The 19,234-nt window shown below is 37.5% G+C and overlaps 1 protein-coding gene across 1 annotated transcript in view; it reads right to left on the bottom strand.

Annotated features, from left to right (window-relative positions):
- LOC100560362 (ATPase family AAA domain containing 3A) overlaps positions 1 to 19,234 on the bottom strand; it is a 32,568-nt gene that overhangs the window by 12,041 nt on the left and 1,293 nt on the right. Inside the window, exons 2-10 of the mRNA XM_062965777.1 lie at positions 14,928 to 15,004; positions 11,145 to 11,246; positions 10,894 to 10,953; positions 9,168 to 9,237; positions 7,512 to 7,677; positions 7,295 to 7,364; positions 4,445 to 4,600; positions 4,302 to 4,358; positions 726 to 851 (exon numbers count right to left, since the gene is read on the bottom strand). Of these exons, the coding sequence (XP_062821847.1) occupies positions 726 to 851; positions 4,302 to 4,358; positions 4,445 to 4,600; positions 7,295 to 7,364; positions 7,512 to 7,677; positions 9,168 to 9,237; positions 10,894 to 10,953; positions 11,145 to 11,246; positions 14,928 to 15,004 (884 nt within the window). The remainder of the gene's footprint in view (positions 1 to 725; positions 852 to 4,301; positions 4,359 to 4,444; positions 4,601 to 7,294; positions 7,365 to 7,511; positions 7,678 to 9,167; positions 9,238 to 10,893; positions 10,954 to 11,144; positions 11,247 to 14,927; positions 15,005 to 19,234) is intronic.

Genomic DNA, 19,234 nt, shown 5'->3' with positions numbered 1-19,234 from the left:
AATAATAATAATAATAATATATCACATAAATAATAATAGTTCTAAAACTTGGGAAGTGTCCGATGTGTGATCAAATACAAAAGCCAGCATAGGGATGTTATTTGCGGTGAACTAATCTTGTTGTGTATCAAATAATAATAATAATAATGATAATAATAATAATAAATCACATACATAATAAGACATCACATAGACTTAGACACTTGGGAAGTGTCTGACATGTCATTGAATGCAAAAGCCAGCATAGCAATCTTGTTTGCAGTGGACTAATTTTGTTGTGTATCAAATAATAACAACAATAATATCTTTATTCTTATACTCCGCCAGCATCTCCCTGAAGGGACTCGGGGTGGCTTACATATGGGGCAAAATTCCCACAAAACACTAAAAAAAACTACAAACAATCCATTAAAGGAAAAGCAGAATTAAAATAAGAATGTGATAAAATATAACGATATAGATAGAACACAATTAGATAAAACAGCAGGATATAAAACAGCAGCAAATTAATAATAATAATAATAATAATTTATTTCACTTGGAAAGTGTTCGACTTGTGATTTTGTGATACAAAATCCAGCATGTCTATCTTGCTTGCTGTGTCATGCAATGTCATTGTGTCAATAATAATAATAATAATTATTTATAAAAGCTCAATCAAAACAATACTCAAACAAACCAAGTGCCAGCAGTAGTTGTGGCTCTATTCCTTGGGATAGGGCTACCTTGGCAAAGAGGGTCTTCCCTGTCCCCGGGGGACCGTACATGAGGATGTTCCGGTAGAGACTCCTGTTGTTCCTCGTGTTCCGGGTCGCAATAGCGATGTCCCTGACTCGCTCCTCCAGCTTTGGCTGCAAGAAGATAGGGGAGGACAAGCAACAGCATTAGTCCCGGGATCAAGACACGCAGCAAGTCCCAGATTCAGACACATGTGCATCCAACACCCCCCTGGCCACGTCTCTCCAGAAGGAAGCGTCATTATATTTGTTAATGTATATATTTGCTAAGCTGTATTCTATATCTATATATATAAAAGAGTGATGGCATCAGGGCAGCGGACAAAACAACAAAACTGCAGGCCCCCCAACTTCGAAATTTGACAACACAACCCATCATTCACGCCTCTAGGTTGATACAACAAAAAGAAAAGAAAAATAAAGTCCTAATTACAGGGAGAGGAATAATAGTTTTTATCCAATTGCTGCCAGTTAGAAGGCTAAGCTCCGCCCACTTGGTCTCCTAGCAACCTACTCAGCCCAGGGGACAGGCACAGTTAGGCCTCATTTAGGCCTCTTCCACAGATTATCAGATTTTAACTGGATTATATGGCAGTGTAGACTCAAGGCCCTTCCATACAGCTATATAACCCATTTATAATCTTATATTATCTGCTTTGAACTGGATTATCTTGACTCCACACTGCCATATAATCCACTTCAGTGTGCATACTAAACATAAAGACAACCATACAACAGACATTCAATACCATCACTACCTCAACAATTTCTCACCAACACCACCAGAAAATGCCACAGCAACGCGTGGCCGGGCACACCTAGTATATAATATAAATACTGTAAATAAATGTTGATTTGTCAGTTTAACTGCACCTCTTTGGTGTGAGAGGGGTTATAGACATTTGATTGGACTAAGCATGTTCAGGCACAAGACTCCAGTTTGTGTCCAGTATGCTCTATCCCCCCGGTAGATGTTTATCTGCTTTTATTATTATTATTATTATTATTATTATTATTATTATTATTATTATTATTATTATTATTATTATTATTAACACAGGGGTGGGAAAAACAGCTAGATGGACAAACAAGAGTCGGAAGAGTCCCAAGGCCCACCCAGTCCAACTCCCTGCCATACGGGAACACAACATTCAACACATAGCCATCCAAAAAATACAGGCAAGTCTAGTCTGGCAGGACTTGTTTTTTAGAAACCCATGTTGATCTTTTTCTAAGTGCCAATGTCTCACATTTTTGTATTTTAAGCTCTAATATTATTTATTTATTTATTTACTACATTTATATGCCGCCCCCCCCCCCCCAAGGGGACTCAGAGCGGCTTACAAATTCCATTCACATACAATACATTATATTATTAGCATAGTACAATACTAGCATTAAATTACTATATTGTATTATATCATTACAATGTAATATTAGTAATATTACATTTAATATCTATATATATAAAAGAGTGATGGCATCACGGCGACCCACAAAACGACAAAACTACAGGCCCCCCAACCTCGAAATTTGACAACACAACCCATCATCCACGCCTCTAGGTTGATACAACAAAAAGAAAAGAAAAATAAAGTCCTAATTAGAGAGAGAGGAATAATTGCTTTTATCCAACTGCTGCCAGTTAGAAGGCTAAGCTCCTCCAACTTGGTCTCCTAGCAACCCAATAAAAATAATAAAAAACACTAAAAATTAATACAATAAAATACTATAATAACAGAAAATAACTAAAAATAATACAAGAAAATAATAAAATATAATAAAAATATAACTTATAATAAAATTAATAAAAAATTGCAAATAACGTCAAATAAAAATGACAACAATTTTTAACCAATACCACCACCACTTTGCCACAGCAACGCGTGGCCGGGCACAGCTAGTATAATATATAATTAATATTATTAAATTGTATTGTTATCAGTATTATATTGTAATACATTATAATATTACCAATATTATATGTATATACAATATATATTTTATTATAATCTATATATATAAGAGTGATGGCATCACGGCAGCGGACAAAACAACAAAAGTAAACACCCCACAACCTCGAAAATTGACAGCACAACCCATCATCCATGCCTCTAGGTTGATACAACAAAAAGAAAAGAAAAATAAAGTCCTAATTAGAGGGAGAGGAATAATTGTTTTTGTCCAATTGCTGCCAGTTAGAAATCTAAGCTCCGCCCACTTGGTCTCTTAGCAAACGACTCAACCCAGGGGACAGGCACAGTTAGGCTTCACTTAGGCCTCTTCCACAGATTATCTAAAGCCCCAGCTTCTGCCAACCCAGAAGTTCGAAAATATGCAAATAAGAGTAGATCTTTCCACCATGTCTCCTGTATCAATTTAATGATATAATGATATATAATAATATTATACTATACTAATATTATAATACATTGTATATACATGTAATATTAATAATATTATGATGTAATACAATGTAATAATAATTATAATTAACTATTATAATTGTGTATTTATATTACATGCAATATTACTAATAATATTGCGATATAGTTGTATAATATAATATATTGTATGTACTAGCTGTGCCCGGCCACGCGTTGCTGTGGCAAAGTGGTGGTGGTATTGGTTAAAAATTGTGTAATTTTTATTTGACGTTATTTGTATTTTTTTATAAATTTTATTGTAAGTTATCTTTTTATTATATTTTATTATTCTCTTGTATTATTTTTAGTTATTTTCTATTATAGTATTTTATTGTATTAATTTTTAGTGTTTTTTATTATTTTTTATTGGGTTGCTAGGAGACCAAGTTGGAGGAGCTTAGCCTTCTAACTGGCAGCAATTGGATAAAAGCAATTATTCCTCTCTCTCTAATTAGGACTTTATTTTTCTTTTCTTTTTGTTGTATCAACCTAGAGGCGTGGATGATGGATTGTGTTGTCAAATTTCGAGGTTGGGGGGCCTGTAGTTTTGTGGGTCGCCGTGATGCCATCACTCTTTTATATATATAGATAGATACTAGCTGTGCCCGGCCACGCGTTGCTGTGGCAAAGTGGTGGTGGTATTGGTTAAAAATTGTTGTGTAATTTTTATTTGACTTTATTTGCATTTTTTATTAATTTTATTGTAAGTTATATTTTTATTTATTATATTTTATTATTTTCTTGTATTATTTTTAGTTATTTTCTGTTATTATAGTATTTTAGTGTTTTTTGTTGTTTTTTATTGGGTTGCTAGGAGACCAAGTTGGAGGAGCTAAGCCTTCTAACTGGCAGCAATTGGATAAAAACAATTATTCCTCTCTCTCAAATTAGGACTTTATTTTTCTTTTCTTTTTGTTGTATCAACCTAGAGGCGTGGATGATGGGTTGTGTTGTCAAATTTCGAGGTTGGGGGGCCTGTAGTTTTGTGGGTCGCCGTGATGCCATCACTCTTTTATATATATAGATATTAGCATAATATGGCAAAGTACATGGTCTGCAAGACTCAAGAGTCTGACGTATGGGAAGCGCTCTCAAATAGTAGAGGTGTCTTACAAAGCAATGCTTTGGTGTTACTCACACTGAGAACAACGCCTTCGAGGGCATCCTGGGCCTTGCTGCGGAGCCGCTTGCCAATCTGGGAAGGAGAGGGAAAGAATGAGCCATGTTGGGAAGGAGACTTTGTTTGTCTGGCTGAAAAGACCAAGGACGGAGCGGTGTTACCTGGATGGGGTGCTTGAGGGCTTCCAGCAGAGTGATGCGGGAGGTCTCCCTCACCAAGGACGGCTTGCCCAGGCGGGCCTCCACGTACCGCCCGGCCACCGCGGTGGCATTCTTGGCACTGTAAATGCCCACCGCCAGCAGGGTCAGCCCTGCCACCTGTTGAAAAGAAAAACTATTCCTTAGTTTCAACTAGTACAGTTCCAGTGAATTAACCCTATGCAACAAAATTTGAAAAATGTTCTGTTCCTGGTTTGAAAGTGTTATTTCCTGTTTAATTGTGCAGCACTTACTTCGAAAATAGTTGTCCTACTCCAGGAACTTCATTTTTGTGGCTGCCACAAACTATCTTGAATTGGTTCAGACGCTAAGAGATAGTCATTGAAAAGCCGTAGCAAAATATTCTGCCGGATGTTCCACAGAACCAAAGTTTTTGCAGTCTAGTAAACTCTTTCCATGTTTTAATGACAGAACCAATTAGGAAATGTCATTTGTAACCCAGGAACAAAAATCGTGTTACATAGTGTTATTAGTGAGCCAATATTTAGGTAAATCTAGCTCTATTCTATTCATGTCTCCTGTGATATGAGCTGGGGGCCCTTCTCCCCAATAACATGCTATGGCAGGGGTCCTCAAACTTTTAAAGCAGAGGGCCGGTCCACAATCCTTCAGACTGTTGAGGGGCCGAATTATCATTTGAAAAAAAAAACACGAACAAATCCCTATGCACACTGCATATGTCTTATTTGTAGTGCAAAAACAACAACAACAACGAAATAAAAATACAATATTTAAAAATAAAAACAATTTTAACCAACCCAAACCGATCAGAATATCAATGGGAAGTGTGGACCTGCTTCTGGCCAACAAGATAGTCAAGTTATTTAGAATTATTGTTGTTGTGTGCCTTCAAGTCATTTCAGATTTGGGGCAAGCCTAAGTCAAAAATTTATTTATTTATTATTTATTTATTTACTACATTTATATCCTGTCCTTCTCATCCCGAAGGGGACTCAGAGCGGCTTACAATTTATATCTATATACAATATATTATATTAGTAGCATAGCACAATATTAGCATTATATATTACTATATTGAATTATACCACTATACTGTAATATTATTAGTAATATTACATGTAATATATAATATATAATTAATATTATTATATGGTATTATTATTAGTATGACATTGTATTACATTATAATATTACTATCAATATTATATGTATATACAATATTATATTATTAAAACTGATATAAAAATATTATATTATAAAACTGAGGGCAGGGGCCAGGTAAATGACCTTGGAGGGCCGCATCCGGCCCCCGGGCCTTAGTTTGGGGACCCCTGTGCTATGGTATGCTAATAATATATTATTCTATGCTAATGATATATATTACTGTATATAATACACAGTATAATATACAATAATATATAATAATATATTGTATATACATATAATAGTGATAAGAATATTGTAATATAATTCAATATAATACTAATGATAACACATAATGATAACACATAATGATAACACATAATGATAACACATAATAATAATAATAATAATAATAATAATAATAATAATAATAATAATTGGGCCCTTCTCCCCAATAACATGCTATGGTATGCTAATAATATATTATTCTATGCTAATAATATATATTACTGTATATAATATTCAGTATAATATACAATAATATATAATAATATAATATATTGTATATACATATAATAGTGATAAGAATATTGTAATATAATACAATATAATACTAATAATAATAATAATAATAATAATAATAATTGGGCCCTTCTCCCCAATAACATGTTATGCTATGCTAATAACATATTCATCTATGCTAATAATATATATATTATTGCATATAATATACAGTATAATATACAATAATATATAATAATATAATATATTGTATATATATATATAATAGTGATAAGAATATTGTAATATAATACAATATAATACTAATAATAATAATAATAATAGGGCCCTTCTCCCCAATAACATGCTATGGTATGCTAATAATATATTATTCTATGCTAATAATATATATTACTGTATATAATATACAATATATAATAATATAATATATTGTATATACATATAATACTGACAATAATATTGTAATATAATATAATACTAATAATAATAGAATATAATATTAATTATATGTTACATGTAATATTACTAATAATATTACAGTATAGTGATATATGTAATGCTAATATTGTGCTATGCTAATAATATAATTTATTGTATGTATATATAATATGTAAGCCAGCCTGAGTCCCCTTTGGGGTGAGAAGGGCCGGGCTGTGGCGCAGCTGGCTAGTAACCAGCTGCTATAAATCACTACTGACCGAGAGGTCATGAGTTCGAAGCCCGGGTCGGGTTAAGCCTCCAACCATAAAAAAAAAATAAAAAAAAAATAGCCCCGGCTTGCTGTTGACCTAGCAACCCCGAAAGACAGTTGCACCTATCAAGTAGGGAAAATTTAGGTACGCTTATGTGGGAGGCTAATTTAACTAATCTACAACACCATAAAACTGCTCACGAGGAAAAGAAGAGGAAGAACAGCCACCAATGGACGGTGAAGCAACAGCTCCCCCTGTGGCCAGAATCGTGAAGCTGGAAAGATGTTAAAATGCCTCTGTGTCTGTCTAAAACTGAATGTTGTTTGTCTGTTGGCATTGAATGTTTGCCGTATATGTGTTCATTGTAATCCGCCCTGAGTCCCCTTCGGGGTGAGAAGGGCGGGATATAAAATACTGTAAATAAATAAATAAATAAATAAAAATGTAGTAAATAAATAAATTTTCCTCAGCTTACTGTGGCAGTCACTTTGTCCCAGTCTGTGACAAAGGCACGGAATCCCTCGCCAAACAGCGTCCCGGCCGTCCTAAGGAAAGGACGAGAAGAAACATCAGATGAGAAGGCATGGTTTCATTGCAAACTGAAGGGTTCGGTGGACAACACCACGCAGTTCAGGCTGACAAAACGCAAATTGACAGGCTGCTCCCAATGCTTCAGCTGAGTTCAAACCTACTTGAGGGAATCGAGCACAGTCTGGCGGTGCTCGGCTGCCTTCAACCGAATCTGTTCCCGGATGAGGTCTGCGTTCTCCCGCTCCGCCTTGGCCCTCGCCCGGGCCTCGGCTTCGATCCGCAGCATCTCGTTCTTGTGCCGGAGCTCCATCTCCCGCTCCACCGTAGCTGCAAAAGAGAGACAACAGTGCCTTGAGTAGGCGCAACACACACACACACATACATATTTTCACTTTTATTATGTGTATAGTTAATTATATTTTAACATATTATTGTCCGCCTGGGACAAAATCCTTTCTCAAGAAATATATGGATATGCAGGCCTTTTTACCTTCCCGCAGAGGCGGGTACCTATTGATCTACTCACATTGCAGGCTTTCAAACTGCTAAGTTGGCAAAAGCTAGGGCTGACAGTCTGGTGCTCACCCCGACTTTTAAATGCCAAGCCTCCGGTCAACAGATTTCCTGCAGTTAGCGGGCTGTGGCACAGGTTGGTTAGCAGCCAGCTGCAATAAATCACTCTGACCAAGAGGTCATGAGTTCGCGGCCAGCCCGTGTCGGGGTGAGCACCCGACAATTAAAATAAAAAATAGCCACTGCTCGTTGCTGACCTAAGTAACCCAAAAAATAGTTTCTTGTGTTGTCGAAGGCTTTCATGGCCGGGATCACAGGGTTGTTGTATGTTTTTCGGGCTGTGTGGCCATGTTCCAGAAGTATTCTCTCCTGATGTTTCACCCACATCTATGGCAGGCATCCTCAGAGGTTGCCTCTATGGCAGGCATCCTCACAACTTCTGAGGATGCCTGCCATAGATATGGGCGAAATGTCAGGAGAGAATACTTCTGGAACATGGCCACACAGCCCGAAAGACATACAACATACAACAACCCAAATAGTTTCTTCTTCTTCTTTCTTTTCTTCATTTCTATCCCACTCTTCTCACCCCACAAGGGACTCAGAGCGGCGTACCACATACATTTAGGCAAAAATTTAATGCCACATTATACAAAGCAAATAAAACATAACATAAAATCAATAGAAACAATCAACATATAAATACAATTTAAAACCATTAACATTAAAATATAAAAACAGCATCTAGATAACCCCTCCCCAAATGATCTCAAGGTTGCATCTATCACTCCAAAAGCAAGTCCGGTTGCTCCTGACACGAAAAAAAATCTATCAAGTAGGAAATTTAGGTACCACTTATACGTGGGGAGGCTAATTTACGACACCATAAAAATCATCCAGCCGCTGTTGGAACGAGGAAGTTGCCATTGCAGTGGATGATGAAGCAACTGCTACCCCTGTGGCCGGAATCAAGCATACCCTCAGGAAGCTGGAGAAGTTTAAATTGCCTCTGTGTCTGTCTCTGTTCTATGTTTATATGGCATTGAATGTTTGCCTTATATGTGTACGATGTGATCCGCCCAGAGTCCCCTTCGGGGTGAGAAAGAAGGGTGGAATATAAATACTGTAAATAAATAAATACATAAATTTTATCCCACTGCTCTACCATGGCCCCTATTTGTCTATATATTTTTGGTTTTATCTTTTATTGTTGATATGCTCAGTAGAATAATCAATAAAGAGATCTAACTATCTATCAGTTATACTTCCTCTCCAAGAAAAGGGAAAAAGAAACCTTAAATTACCTCGTCTCATGGCCTCCTGCTTCTGAACAGATTCCTCTTGCTTTCTCAAATTCTCTTCATTAAGGAGTTGCTAGAAAGAGAGAACGAGGCACTCAATTTAGCTGTTCCCATATATACAATTATTTATTTATTAGCGACATTTATATCCCGCCCTTCTCACCCCAAAGGGGACTCAGGGCGGCTTACAAGTTATATGTACATACAATATATTATATTATTAGCATAGCACAATATAAGCATTATATATTACTACATTATTATTATTATTTGCGACATTTATATCCCGCCCTTCTCACCCCAAAGGGGACTCAGGGCGGCTTACAAGTTATATGTACATACAATATATTATATTATTAGCATAGCACAATATAAGCATTATATATTACTACATTATTATTATTTGCGACATTTATATCCCGTCCTTCTCACCCCAAAGGGGACTCAGGGTGGCTTACGAGTCATATGTACATACAATATATTATATTATTTGCACAGCACAATATAAGCATTATATATTACTGTATTGTACTATACCACTATATTAGTATTATTACACGTAATATAAATATACAATTATAATAGTGTATTATTATTATATTATAATATTATCAATATATGTATTTACAATATCTTATATTGTTCGTATAGGTTTAGTTAAAAAATCAACCCCAAAAGACATGAGTTCACTTACTGTATATACTTGAGTATAAGCCTAGTTTTTCAGCCCTTTTTTAAAGACTGAAAAAGCCCCGCTCGGCTTATACCCGGGTGAGGGTTCTGGTTGGCTTATATTTGGGTCAACTTATATTCGAGAATATATGGTACATTTATTATTTTTCTCTATTATTATTGGTATTATTACATTTATTATTTTTCTCTATTATTGTTGCTACTATTACATTTCACTCTTTTTATTATTAATACATTTATTATTTCACTCTGATCTTATTATTATTATTATTATTATTACTGCATTTATTATTTTACTCTATTTATTATTACAGTATTACATTTATTTTACTCTATTTTTATTATTATTAATACATTTATTATTTCACTCTGATCTTATTATTATTGCATTTATTATTTTACTCTATTTATTATGACATGTATTATTTTCCTGTATGTATTATTATTATTACATGTATTATTTTACTCTATTATTATTAAAAGGATACATAACCAAATTTACATTGAAGATGAGAATCATGATTGGATCAGAGTTGGACAGTCTTATCTTAAATTGGAGCTTGATGTAAATATTCAAAAACATTTAACCTACTGATGCCTCAATTAATGTAATTTTATTGGTATCCATTTTTATTTCTGAAATTTACCATCTTCGGCTTATACTGGAGTCAATGTTTTCCCAGGTTTTTTGTGGTAAAATTAGGTGCCATGTCTTATATTCGAGGCGGCTTATACTCGAGTATATACAGTATTTTTATTTCTGAAATTTACCACCCTCGGCTTATACTGGAGCCAATGTTTTCCCAGTTTTTAAGTGGCAAAATTAGGTGCCTCGGCTTATATTCGGGTCAGCTTATACTCGAGTATATACGGTAATTTTATTTCTGAAATCTACCTCCCTCGGCTTATACTGGAGTCAATGTTTTCCCAGTATTTTTGTGGCAAAATTATATTCGGGTCGGCTTATACTTGAGTATATACGGTATTTTTTACTATAAGTAATTCAGGTGTATTTCCTGCAAGGAGGTAGCCTCACCTGTTGTCTTAGCTGGTCCTCATACCGCTGCCTGGCCAACTTGTCTTGGTATTGTGCTCTCTGTGAAGGAAAAAAAAGAATACACTTCAATATATATTTATTTAAAATATATCTGTTAAAAAACCATATTACTTGGAGACAATAATGTGGGTTTTTGGCAGGTTAAACTTGGAAGGAAGGTGGATTTTACTTATTTACAACTCTGTTTTTGCCCCCTGACTTTCAGACATGATCAGAAAAGCCCACTTTACTGCTTGCTGCTGCCTTGTCTCTTCATTCAGTGTTTTTCTTCTCTCTTCCGCTTGTATCCGGACCTGTTCGTTCTTCAGTTGCTCTATGGCAGCCTCATATTCCTAGGACAAAAGACCGAAGGGAAAATAATCAATCAATTATTATTATGTACGCTGGAACTCAATTGACAGATCCAGTCTTTCAGACTCGGACATGCCCATCTGTATTTTATAAGTGTTTTTATGAATGTCTGATGTAATTTAATAACTTTTTAATTGATTCACAATGTATTGTACAATTTTATATATGTGTTTTATTGTAAGCCGCCCTGAGTCCCCTATTGGGTGAGAAGGGCGGGATATAAATATTGTAATAAATAAATAGTACAATACTGGCAATAAATTATTATATTGTACTATTTCAATATATTGTAATATTATTAGTAATTAGTAATATTACATGTAAAATATATATAATTAATATTAGTATTATATTGTATTACAATATAATATTATGAATATTATATGTATACACAATCTATATATATATAAAAGAGTGATGGCATCACGGCGACCAACAAAACTACAGGCCCCCCAACCTCGAAATTTGACAACACAACCCATCATCCACGCCTCTAGGTTGATACAACAAAAAGAAAAGAAAAATAAAGTCCTAATTAGAGCGAGAGGAATAATTGCTTTTATACAATTGCTGCCAGTTAGAAGGCTAAGCTCCTCCAACTTGGTCTCCTAGCAACCCAATAAAAAATAATAAAAAACACTAAAAATAATTAAAAACACTAAACGATTAATACAATAAAATACTATAATAACAGAAAATAACTAAAAATAATACAAGAAAATAATAAAGTATAATAAATAAAAAGATAACTTACAATAAAATTAATTAAAAAATACAAATAATGTCAAATAAAAATTACACAACAATTTTTAACCAATACCACCACCACTTTGCCACAGCAACGCATGGCCGGGCACAGCTAGTATGTTATAATTATTATATATTATTGTAAATGATATTGGCGAGTTGTCCAGGGCAATAGACACGATTGCTCCTGAGCATCCCCTCTCGCTGCGTGGAGTTGCCCCAGCTCCCTGGTTTACTGGGGAGCTGGCGGAGATGAAACGTGCAAGAAGGAGACTAGAGTGCCGCTGGCAGACAACTCGTGACGTATCTGACCGAGCACGGTCTAGAGCCGCTATTAGGGCCTATTCCGCGGCGTTGCGGGCAGCCAGGAAAGTTTTCTCGACTGCCCGCATCGCGTCTGCAACAAATAGATCTTCAGAGTTGTTTCGAGTTGTTGGGGAGCTCCTCCACCCTCCTCAGGTCGGGGGAGCACCCGACATCTCATCAACTCGGTGTAGCGAGTTCGCTCACCATTTTGCAGACAAAGTCGCTCAGATTCGTTCCGACTTAGACGCCGGCCTTGATGCATTGCCAGGTGAGGTAACCGAGGCATCTGTCTGTTCGATCTTGTGGGATTCGTTTCGGCTTGTGCAGCCTGATGATGTGGACAAGATTCTTGGAGCGGTGAGGGCGACCACCTGTGCCCTTGACCCTTGCCCATCTTGGCTCTTAAAACAAGCCAGTGGAGGGCTAGTTGATTGGTTTATGAGAATAATCAATGCCTCTTTGGAGCAGGGCATATTTCCATCTGGCCTAAAACAAGCTGTGGTGAGGCCTGTTTTGAAGAAAGCCTCCTTGGATCCGGCTAACCTCAGTAACTACAGACCAATCTCTAACCTTCCATTCTTGGGCAAGGTCTTGGAGCGGGTGGTTGCTTCCCAGCTCCAGGGATTCTTGGAAGATACGGATTTTCTGGACCAATCGCAGTCTGGTTTCAGACCTGGCTACAGTACCGAGACGGCTTTGGTAGCCTTGGTGGATGACCTCCGCAGAGAGCTGGACAGGGGGAGTGTGACCCTGCTGGTTCTCTTGGATATCTCAGCGGCTTTCGATACCATCGACCATGGTATCCTTCTGGGACGGCTCTCTGGGATGGGCCTTGGGGGCACTGCATTGCAGTGGCTCCAGTCCTTCCTAGAGGGCCGTTCCCAGTTGGTGAAGCTGGGGGACACCTGCTCGGACCCCTGGCCATTGACCTGTGGGGTCCCACAAGGTTCCATTTTGTCCCCCATGCTTTTTAATATCTACATGAAACCACTGGGTGAGGTCATCCGGAGTTTTGGAGTGCGGTGCCATCTCTACGCGGATGACACCCAACTCTACTACTCCTTTCCACCTAATTCCAAGGAAGCCCCTCGGATACTGGACCAGTGTCTGGCCGCTGTATTGGCCTGGATGAGGGCGAACAAGCTGAAGCTCAATCCTGACAAGACAGAGGTCCTCCAGGTCAGTCGTACGTCTGATCGGGGTATTGGGTGGCCACCTGTGCTTGACGGGGTTGCACTCCCCCTGAAGGCGCAGGTCCGCAGCTTGGGGGTCCTCCTGGACTCTGCGCTGACACTTGAGGCCCAGGTGTCGGCCGTGGCTGGGAGGGCCTTTGCACAACTAAAACTTGTGCGCCAGCTGCGACCATACCTCGAGAAGTCAGATCTGACCATGGTGGTCCATGCCTTAGTTACCTCTAGACTGGATTACTGCAATGCGCTCTACGTGGGGCTGCCTTTGAAGACGGCTCGGAAACTACAACTAGTACAATGATCGGCAGCCAGGTTTCTAACTGGGGCAGATTACAGGGCGCGCTCAACGCCGCTGTTTAAAGAGCTCCACTGGCTGCCATTTATTTTCCGAGCCCAATTCAAGGTGCAGGTTATCACCTACAAAGCCCTAAACGGTTTGGGACCCACCTACCTTCGAGACCGCATTTCCCCCTATGAACCCGCACGACCTCTTCGCTCGTTGGGAGAGGGCCTCCTCTCGCTTCCACCAACTTCGCAGTTGCGGTTGGTGGGGACGAGGGAGAGGGCCTTCTCCGCCGTGGCCCCCCAGCTGTGGAACTCGCTCCCCAGGGAGATTAGGCAGGCCCCTACCCTACTTTCTTTCAGGAAGAGCCTGAAAACTTGGCTATTCCAGAAGGCCTTCATTGACTGATCCTTGTGGGATCATGTTATTTACCTATTAAGCAGTAGACCCTCTGGATTGTTTTTAGGATTCATTCAGCACTTTAAGTATTACACCTGCTGTATAATTATCCCTCCCTGATAACTTGATATTGCTTTGCACCTTGGCCTGGATCTTTTGACCCAAATCGGGATTTTAATATTATTGTGTATATTGACTTTTATGACTGTTTTTAATCATGTTGAAGTTTTACTGCTCGGTTTAATGTTTTATCTGATTTGTGCTGTCGTGTCTGGGCATGGCCCCATGTAAGCCGCCCCGAGTCCCTCCGGGGAGATGGGGCGGGATATAAGAATAAAATTATTATTATTATTATTATTATTATTATTATTATTATTATTATTATTGTATATAATTGAGATGATCTCAGAGCTTGGAAGAGTAAATTTTCCACAATGTCAACAAACCCTCTAAAACTGTGGTTCTCAACCAGAAATCCTAACAGTTGGTAAACTGGCTGGGATTTCTGGGAGTTGTAGGCCAAAACATCTGGGGACCCACAGGTTGAGAAATACTGCTTTAACAGTTGATACAGGGAAGTGATTTGGAAGAGTTGTACTCTCAAAAATATTAAATTATCCAGATGGGTGATCTTCTGTTTACAAACAGGATCTTTAACACTGAGTTGAGACTCCGTAAACAAACAAAAGGGTTATGATATCTACTAAGACAGTTTGGAGCTCAAAAGCTTAGCTCACCTTCAGTTTGGTCTGCTGCTCTAGCTGGAGAGTCTGTTCCTGCAACTGTGCCATATTGAGAGCCTCTTTGGCATGTCCTGAAAAGAAGAGACATAGTTCAACACTCCTTTGCAAGTGGGTGACCACAAAGAAGGACAAAGAGCAAAAGGCACAAGTCTATAGGTCACCCCTTCAAATCATTTGACTCTATATCACAACCAACTGGGGAACAAGACTTCCAAAGCTGGAAGGCAGATAAGCTAACCACCCCAAATATCAGAGCTGTTCGGGCTTTGAGTCTGTAAAGGCATTACACTCATTACAGGCAGTCCCTGAGTTACAAACATCCGACTTACAAATGACTCCTCCCCTTAGCAACAACATAGTATTATATAATATAATAATATTGTGCTATGGCAATAATAAAATAAAATATGGTAAAAATAATAATAATGCCCCCCCCCCCCCCGATTGGCAGAGTGTGTTAAAGCGCTGAGCTGCTGAACTTGCAGACCAAAAGGTCACAGGTTCGAATCCAGGGAGCAGAGTGAGCTCCCGCTGTTAGCCCCAGCTTCTGCCAGCCTAGCAGTTCAAAAACATGGCAATTTGAGTAGATCAATAGGTACTGCTCCGGTGGGAAGGTAATGGCGTTCCATGCAGTCATGCCTAATGGCCACATGACCTTGGAGGTGTCTACGGACAACGCCGGCTCTTCGGCTTAAAAATAGAGATGAACACCAACCTCCAGAGTCGGATATGACTGGACTTAACGTCAAAGGAAACTTTTACCTTTGGTAATAATATATTGTATATATACATATAATATTGATACTAATATTATAATGCAACGCAATATAATACTAAGAATAATACAATATAATAATATTAATTATATATTGTAGATTAAATGTACAGTAGAGTCTCACTTATCCAAGCTAAACAGGCCAGCAGAAGCTTGGATAAGTGAATATCTTGGATAATAAGGACGGATTGAGGAAAAGCCTATTAAACATCAAATTAGGTTCTGATTTTACAAATTAAGCACCAAAACATCATGTTGTACAACAAACTTGACAGAAAAAGTAGTTCAATACACAGTAATGCTATGTAATAATTACTGTATTTACAAATTTAGAACCAAAATATCACGATATATTGAAAACATTGACTACAAAAATGGCTTGGATTATCCAGAAGCTTGGATAAACGAGGCTTGGATAAGTGAGACTCTACTGTATTACTAATAATATCACAGTATAGTGGTATAGTACAATAGAGTAATACATAATGCTAATATTGTGCTATGCTAATGATATAATATATTGTATGTACATATAATTTGTAAGCTGCTCTAAGTCCCCTTCAGGGTGAGAAAGGGTGGGGTATATATGTAGTAAATAAATAAATAAGAATAGGGCTAGGACAACAGGAAGTGAGAGAAATCTATCCCTTGGAAGGGAAATTCGCTTTAACTGCTATGCCTCAATGCTGTGGAGCCCTTGGAGTTGGTTGTTTGGCTGAGAGGCTAGAGTTTTACAAAGAACCTCAGAAGCAATAACTCCCAGGAAAACTCTCAAAGGAGTTGTAGCTTCGCAAGGTTTTTTGCCTTTGCAGCAAAAGAGTCCTTATGCCTTACTAGACTGCCATTCCCATGATCTAGTCGTTGCTAACTATGAATGATAAAGTCATGAGTCACGTGAAGGCTGAAGGTTCAAAGGACAGCTCCCACTGATGCAATCTACTGCTGGAAAACTGCAAGTTGGTAGCTCAAAATTAGACTATTTATTTGGGGAGAAATTGACCCTCCTTTCTGGGAGTTGTATTTCACCCACAACCAGAGACAAATTGTGACCTTCACTGATGATGGACTTGGACCACACTTGGCACACAGAACTGGCTTGACTAACTCCTATTGTTTCTAGTTTTATTTTTCATTGCTGGATCGTATGTTGTGTATTTATGTTTATTACTTGTATTATTTTTAAATTGTTGCATGGTTCTGTTTTTATTATGTGTATTGTTTTTTTTTTATTATGTTGGAAACCGCCCTGGGTCCCCTGTGGAGATAGGGCGGTATATAAATTAAGTTTTATATTATTATTATTATTATTATTATTAGAAGCTCCTCGTGGCGCAGCGTGCTGAACTTGCAGACAAAAAAGTCTGCTGTTCGAATCCAGGGAGCGGAGTGAGCTCCCGCTGTTAGCCCCAGCTTCTGCGAGTGTAGCAGTTCGAAAACATGCAAATGTGAGTAGATCAATAGATACCGCTCCGACGGGAAGGTAACTGCGCTCCATGCAGTCATGCCGGCCACATGACCTTGGAGGTGTCCATGGACAACGCCGTCTCTGCGGCTTAGAAATGGAGATGAGCACCAACCCCTAGTCGGATTTGACTAACTTAATGTCAAGGGTCCCAGGTTGAAATCCCGGGAGCGGAGTGAGCGCGCATTGTTAGCCCCAGCTCGTGCCAACCTAGCAGTTCGAAAACAAGCCAATGTGAGTAGATCAATAGGTACCGCTCCGGCAGGAAGGTAACGGCGCTCCATGCAGTCATGCCAATGGCCACATGACCTTGGAGGTGTCTACGGATAACGCCGGCTCTTCGGCTTAGAAATGGAGATGAGCACCAACTCCCAGAGTTGGACATGACTGGACTTAACGTCAGGGGAAAACCTTTACCTTACCTATTTTTATTATTTATTTATTTAATAAATTTATATCCCGCCCTCCTCACCCTGAAGGGGACTCAGAGCGGCTTACAAATTAAATTCACATACAATATTATATTATTAGCATAGCACAATACTGGCAATAAATTACTATATTGTACTATATCTATATATTTTAATATTATTTAAAATATTACATGTAATATATAGTATACAATTAACATGATTATATTGTATTATTAGTATTATATTGTATTACAAAATAATATTACAGTAGAGTCTCACTTATCCAAGGATTCCCCAGGCAAGAAGCAGCCAGGCTTTGAAGCTGCAAGGCTACTCAATGCTAAATCAAGGTGGTAAAGTGCAATATATTATATTATATATAAGAAAATGTATATATAATATATATTCTTATATATTATACATGTTATATATTATATTATATTCTTATATACACACATACATATTATGCATACATATACAGTAGAGTCTCACATATCCAACACTTGCTTATCCAACGTTCTGGATTATCCAACACAATGTAGTCAATGTTTTCAAAATATTGTGATATTTTGGTGCTAAATTCATAAATACAGTAATTACTACATAGCACTACTGCATATTGAACTATTTTTTCTTTCAAATTTGTTGTATAACATGATGTTTTGGTGCTTAATTTGTAAAATCATAACCTAATTTGATGTTTAATAGGCTTTTCCTTTATCTCTCCGTATTATCCAACATATTCGCTTACCCAACATTCTGCTGGCCCGTTTACGTTGGATAAGCGAGACTCTACTATACATATATATGTGTGTGTGTGTGTGTATATATATATATATATATATACACACAATATACAGTAGAGTCTCACTTATCCAAGACTCGCTTATCCAATGTTCTGGATTATCCAATGCATATTTGTAGTCAATGTTTTCAATACATCGTGATATATTGGTGTTAAATTCGTAAATACAGTAATTACTACGTAGCATTACTGCGTATTGAACTACTTTTTTGTCAAATTTGTTGCATAACATGATGTTTTGGTGCTTAATTTGTAAAATCATAACCTAATTTGATGTTTAATAGGCTTTTCCTTAATCTCTCCTAATTATCCAACATATTCGCTTATCCAATGTTCTGCTGGCCCATTTATGTTGGATAAGTGAGACTCTACTGTAGATGCATATACAATCTATATATATAAAAGAGTGATGGCATCACGGCGACCCACAAAACAACAAAACTACAGGCCCCCCAACCTCGAAATTTGACAACACAACCCATCATCCACGCCTCTAGGTTGATACGACAAAAAGAAAAGAAAAATAAAGTCCTAATTAGAGAGAGAGGAATGATTGCTTTTATCCAACTGCTGCCAGTTAGAAGGCTAAGCTCCTCCAACTTGGTCTCCTAGCAACCCAATAAAAATAATAAAAAACACTAAAAAATTGATACAATAAAATACTATAACAGAAAATAACTAAAAATAATACAAGGAAATAATAAAATATAATAAATAAAAAATAACTTACAATAAAATTAATAAAAAATGCAAATAACATCAAATAAAAATTACACAACAATTTTTAACCAATACCACCACCACTTTGCCACAGCAACGCGTGGCCGGGCACAGCTAGTATATTAT

This window comes from Anolis carolinensis, unplaced genomic scaffold (genome assembly GCF_035594765.1).
Source record: "Anolis carolinensis isolate JA03-04 unplaced genomic scaffold, rAnoCar3.1.pri scaffold_15, whole genome shotgun sequence".
Lineage (NCBI taxonomy): Eukaryota > Metazoa > Chordata > Lepidosauria > Squamata > Dactyloidae > Anolis > Anolis carolinensis.
This window is presented reverse-complemented; position numbering and strand designations above follow the sequence as displayed.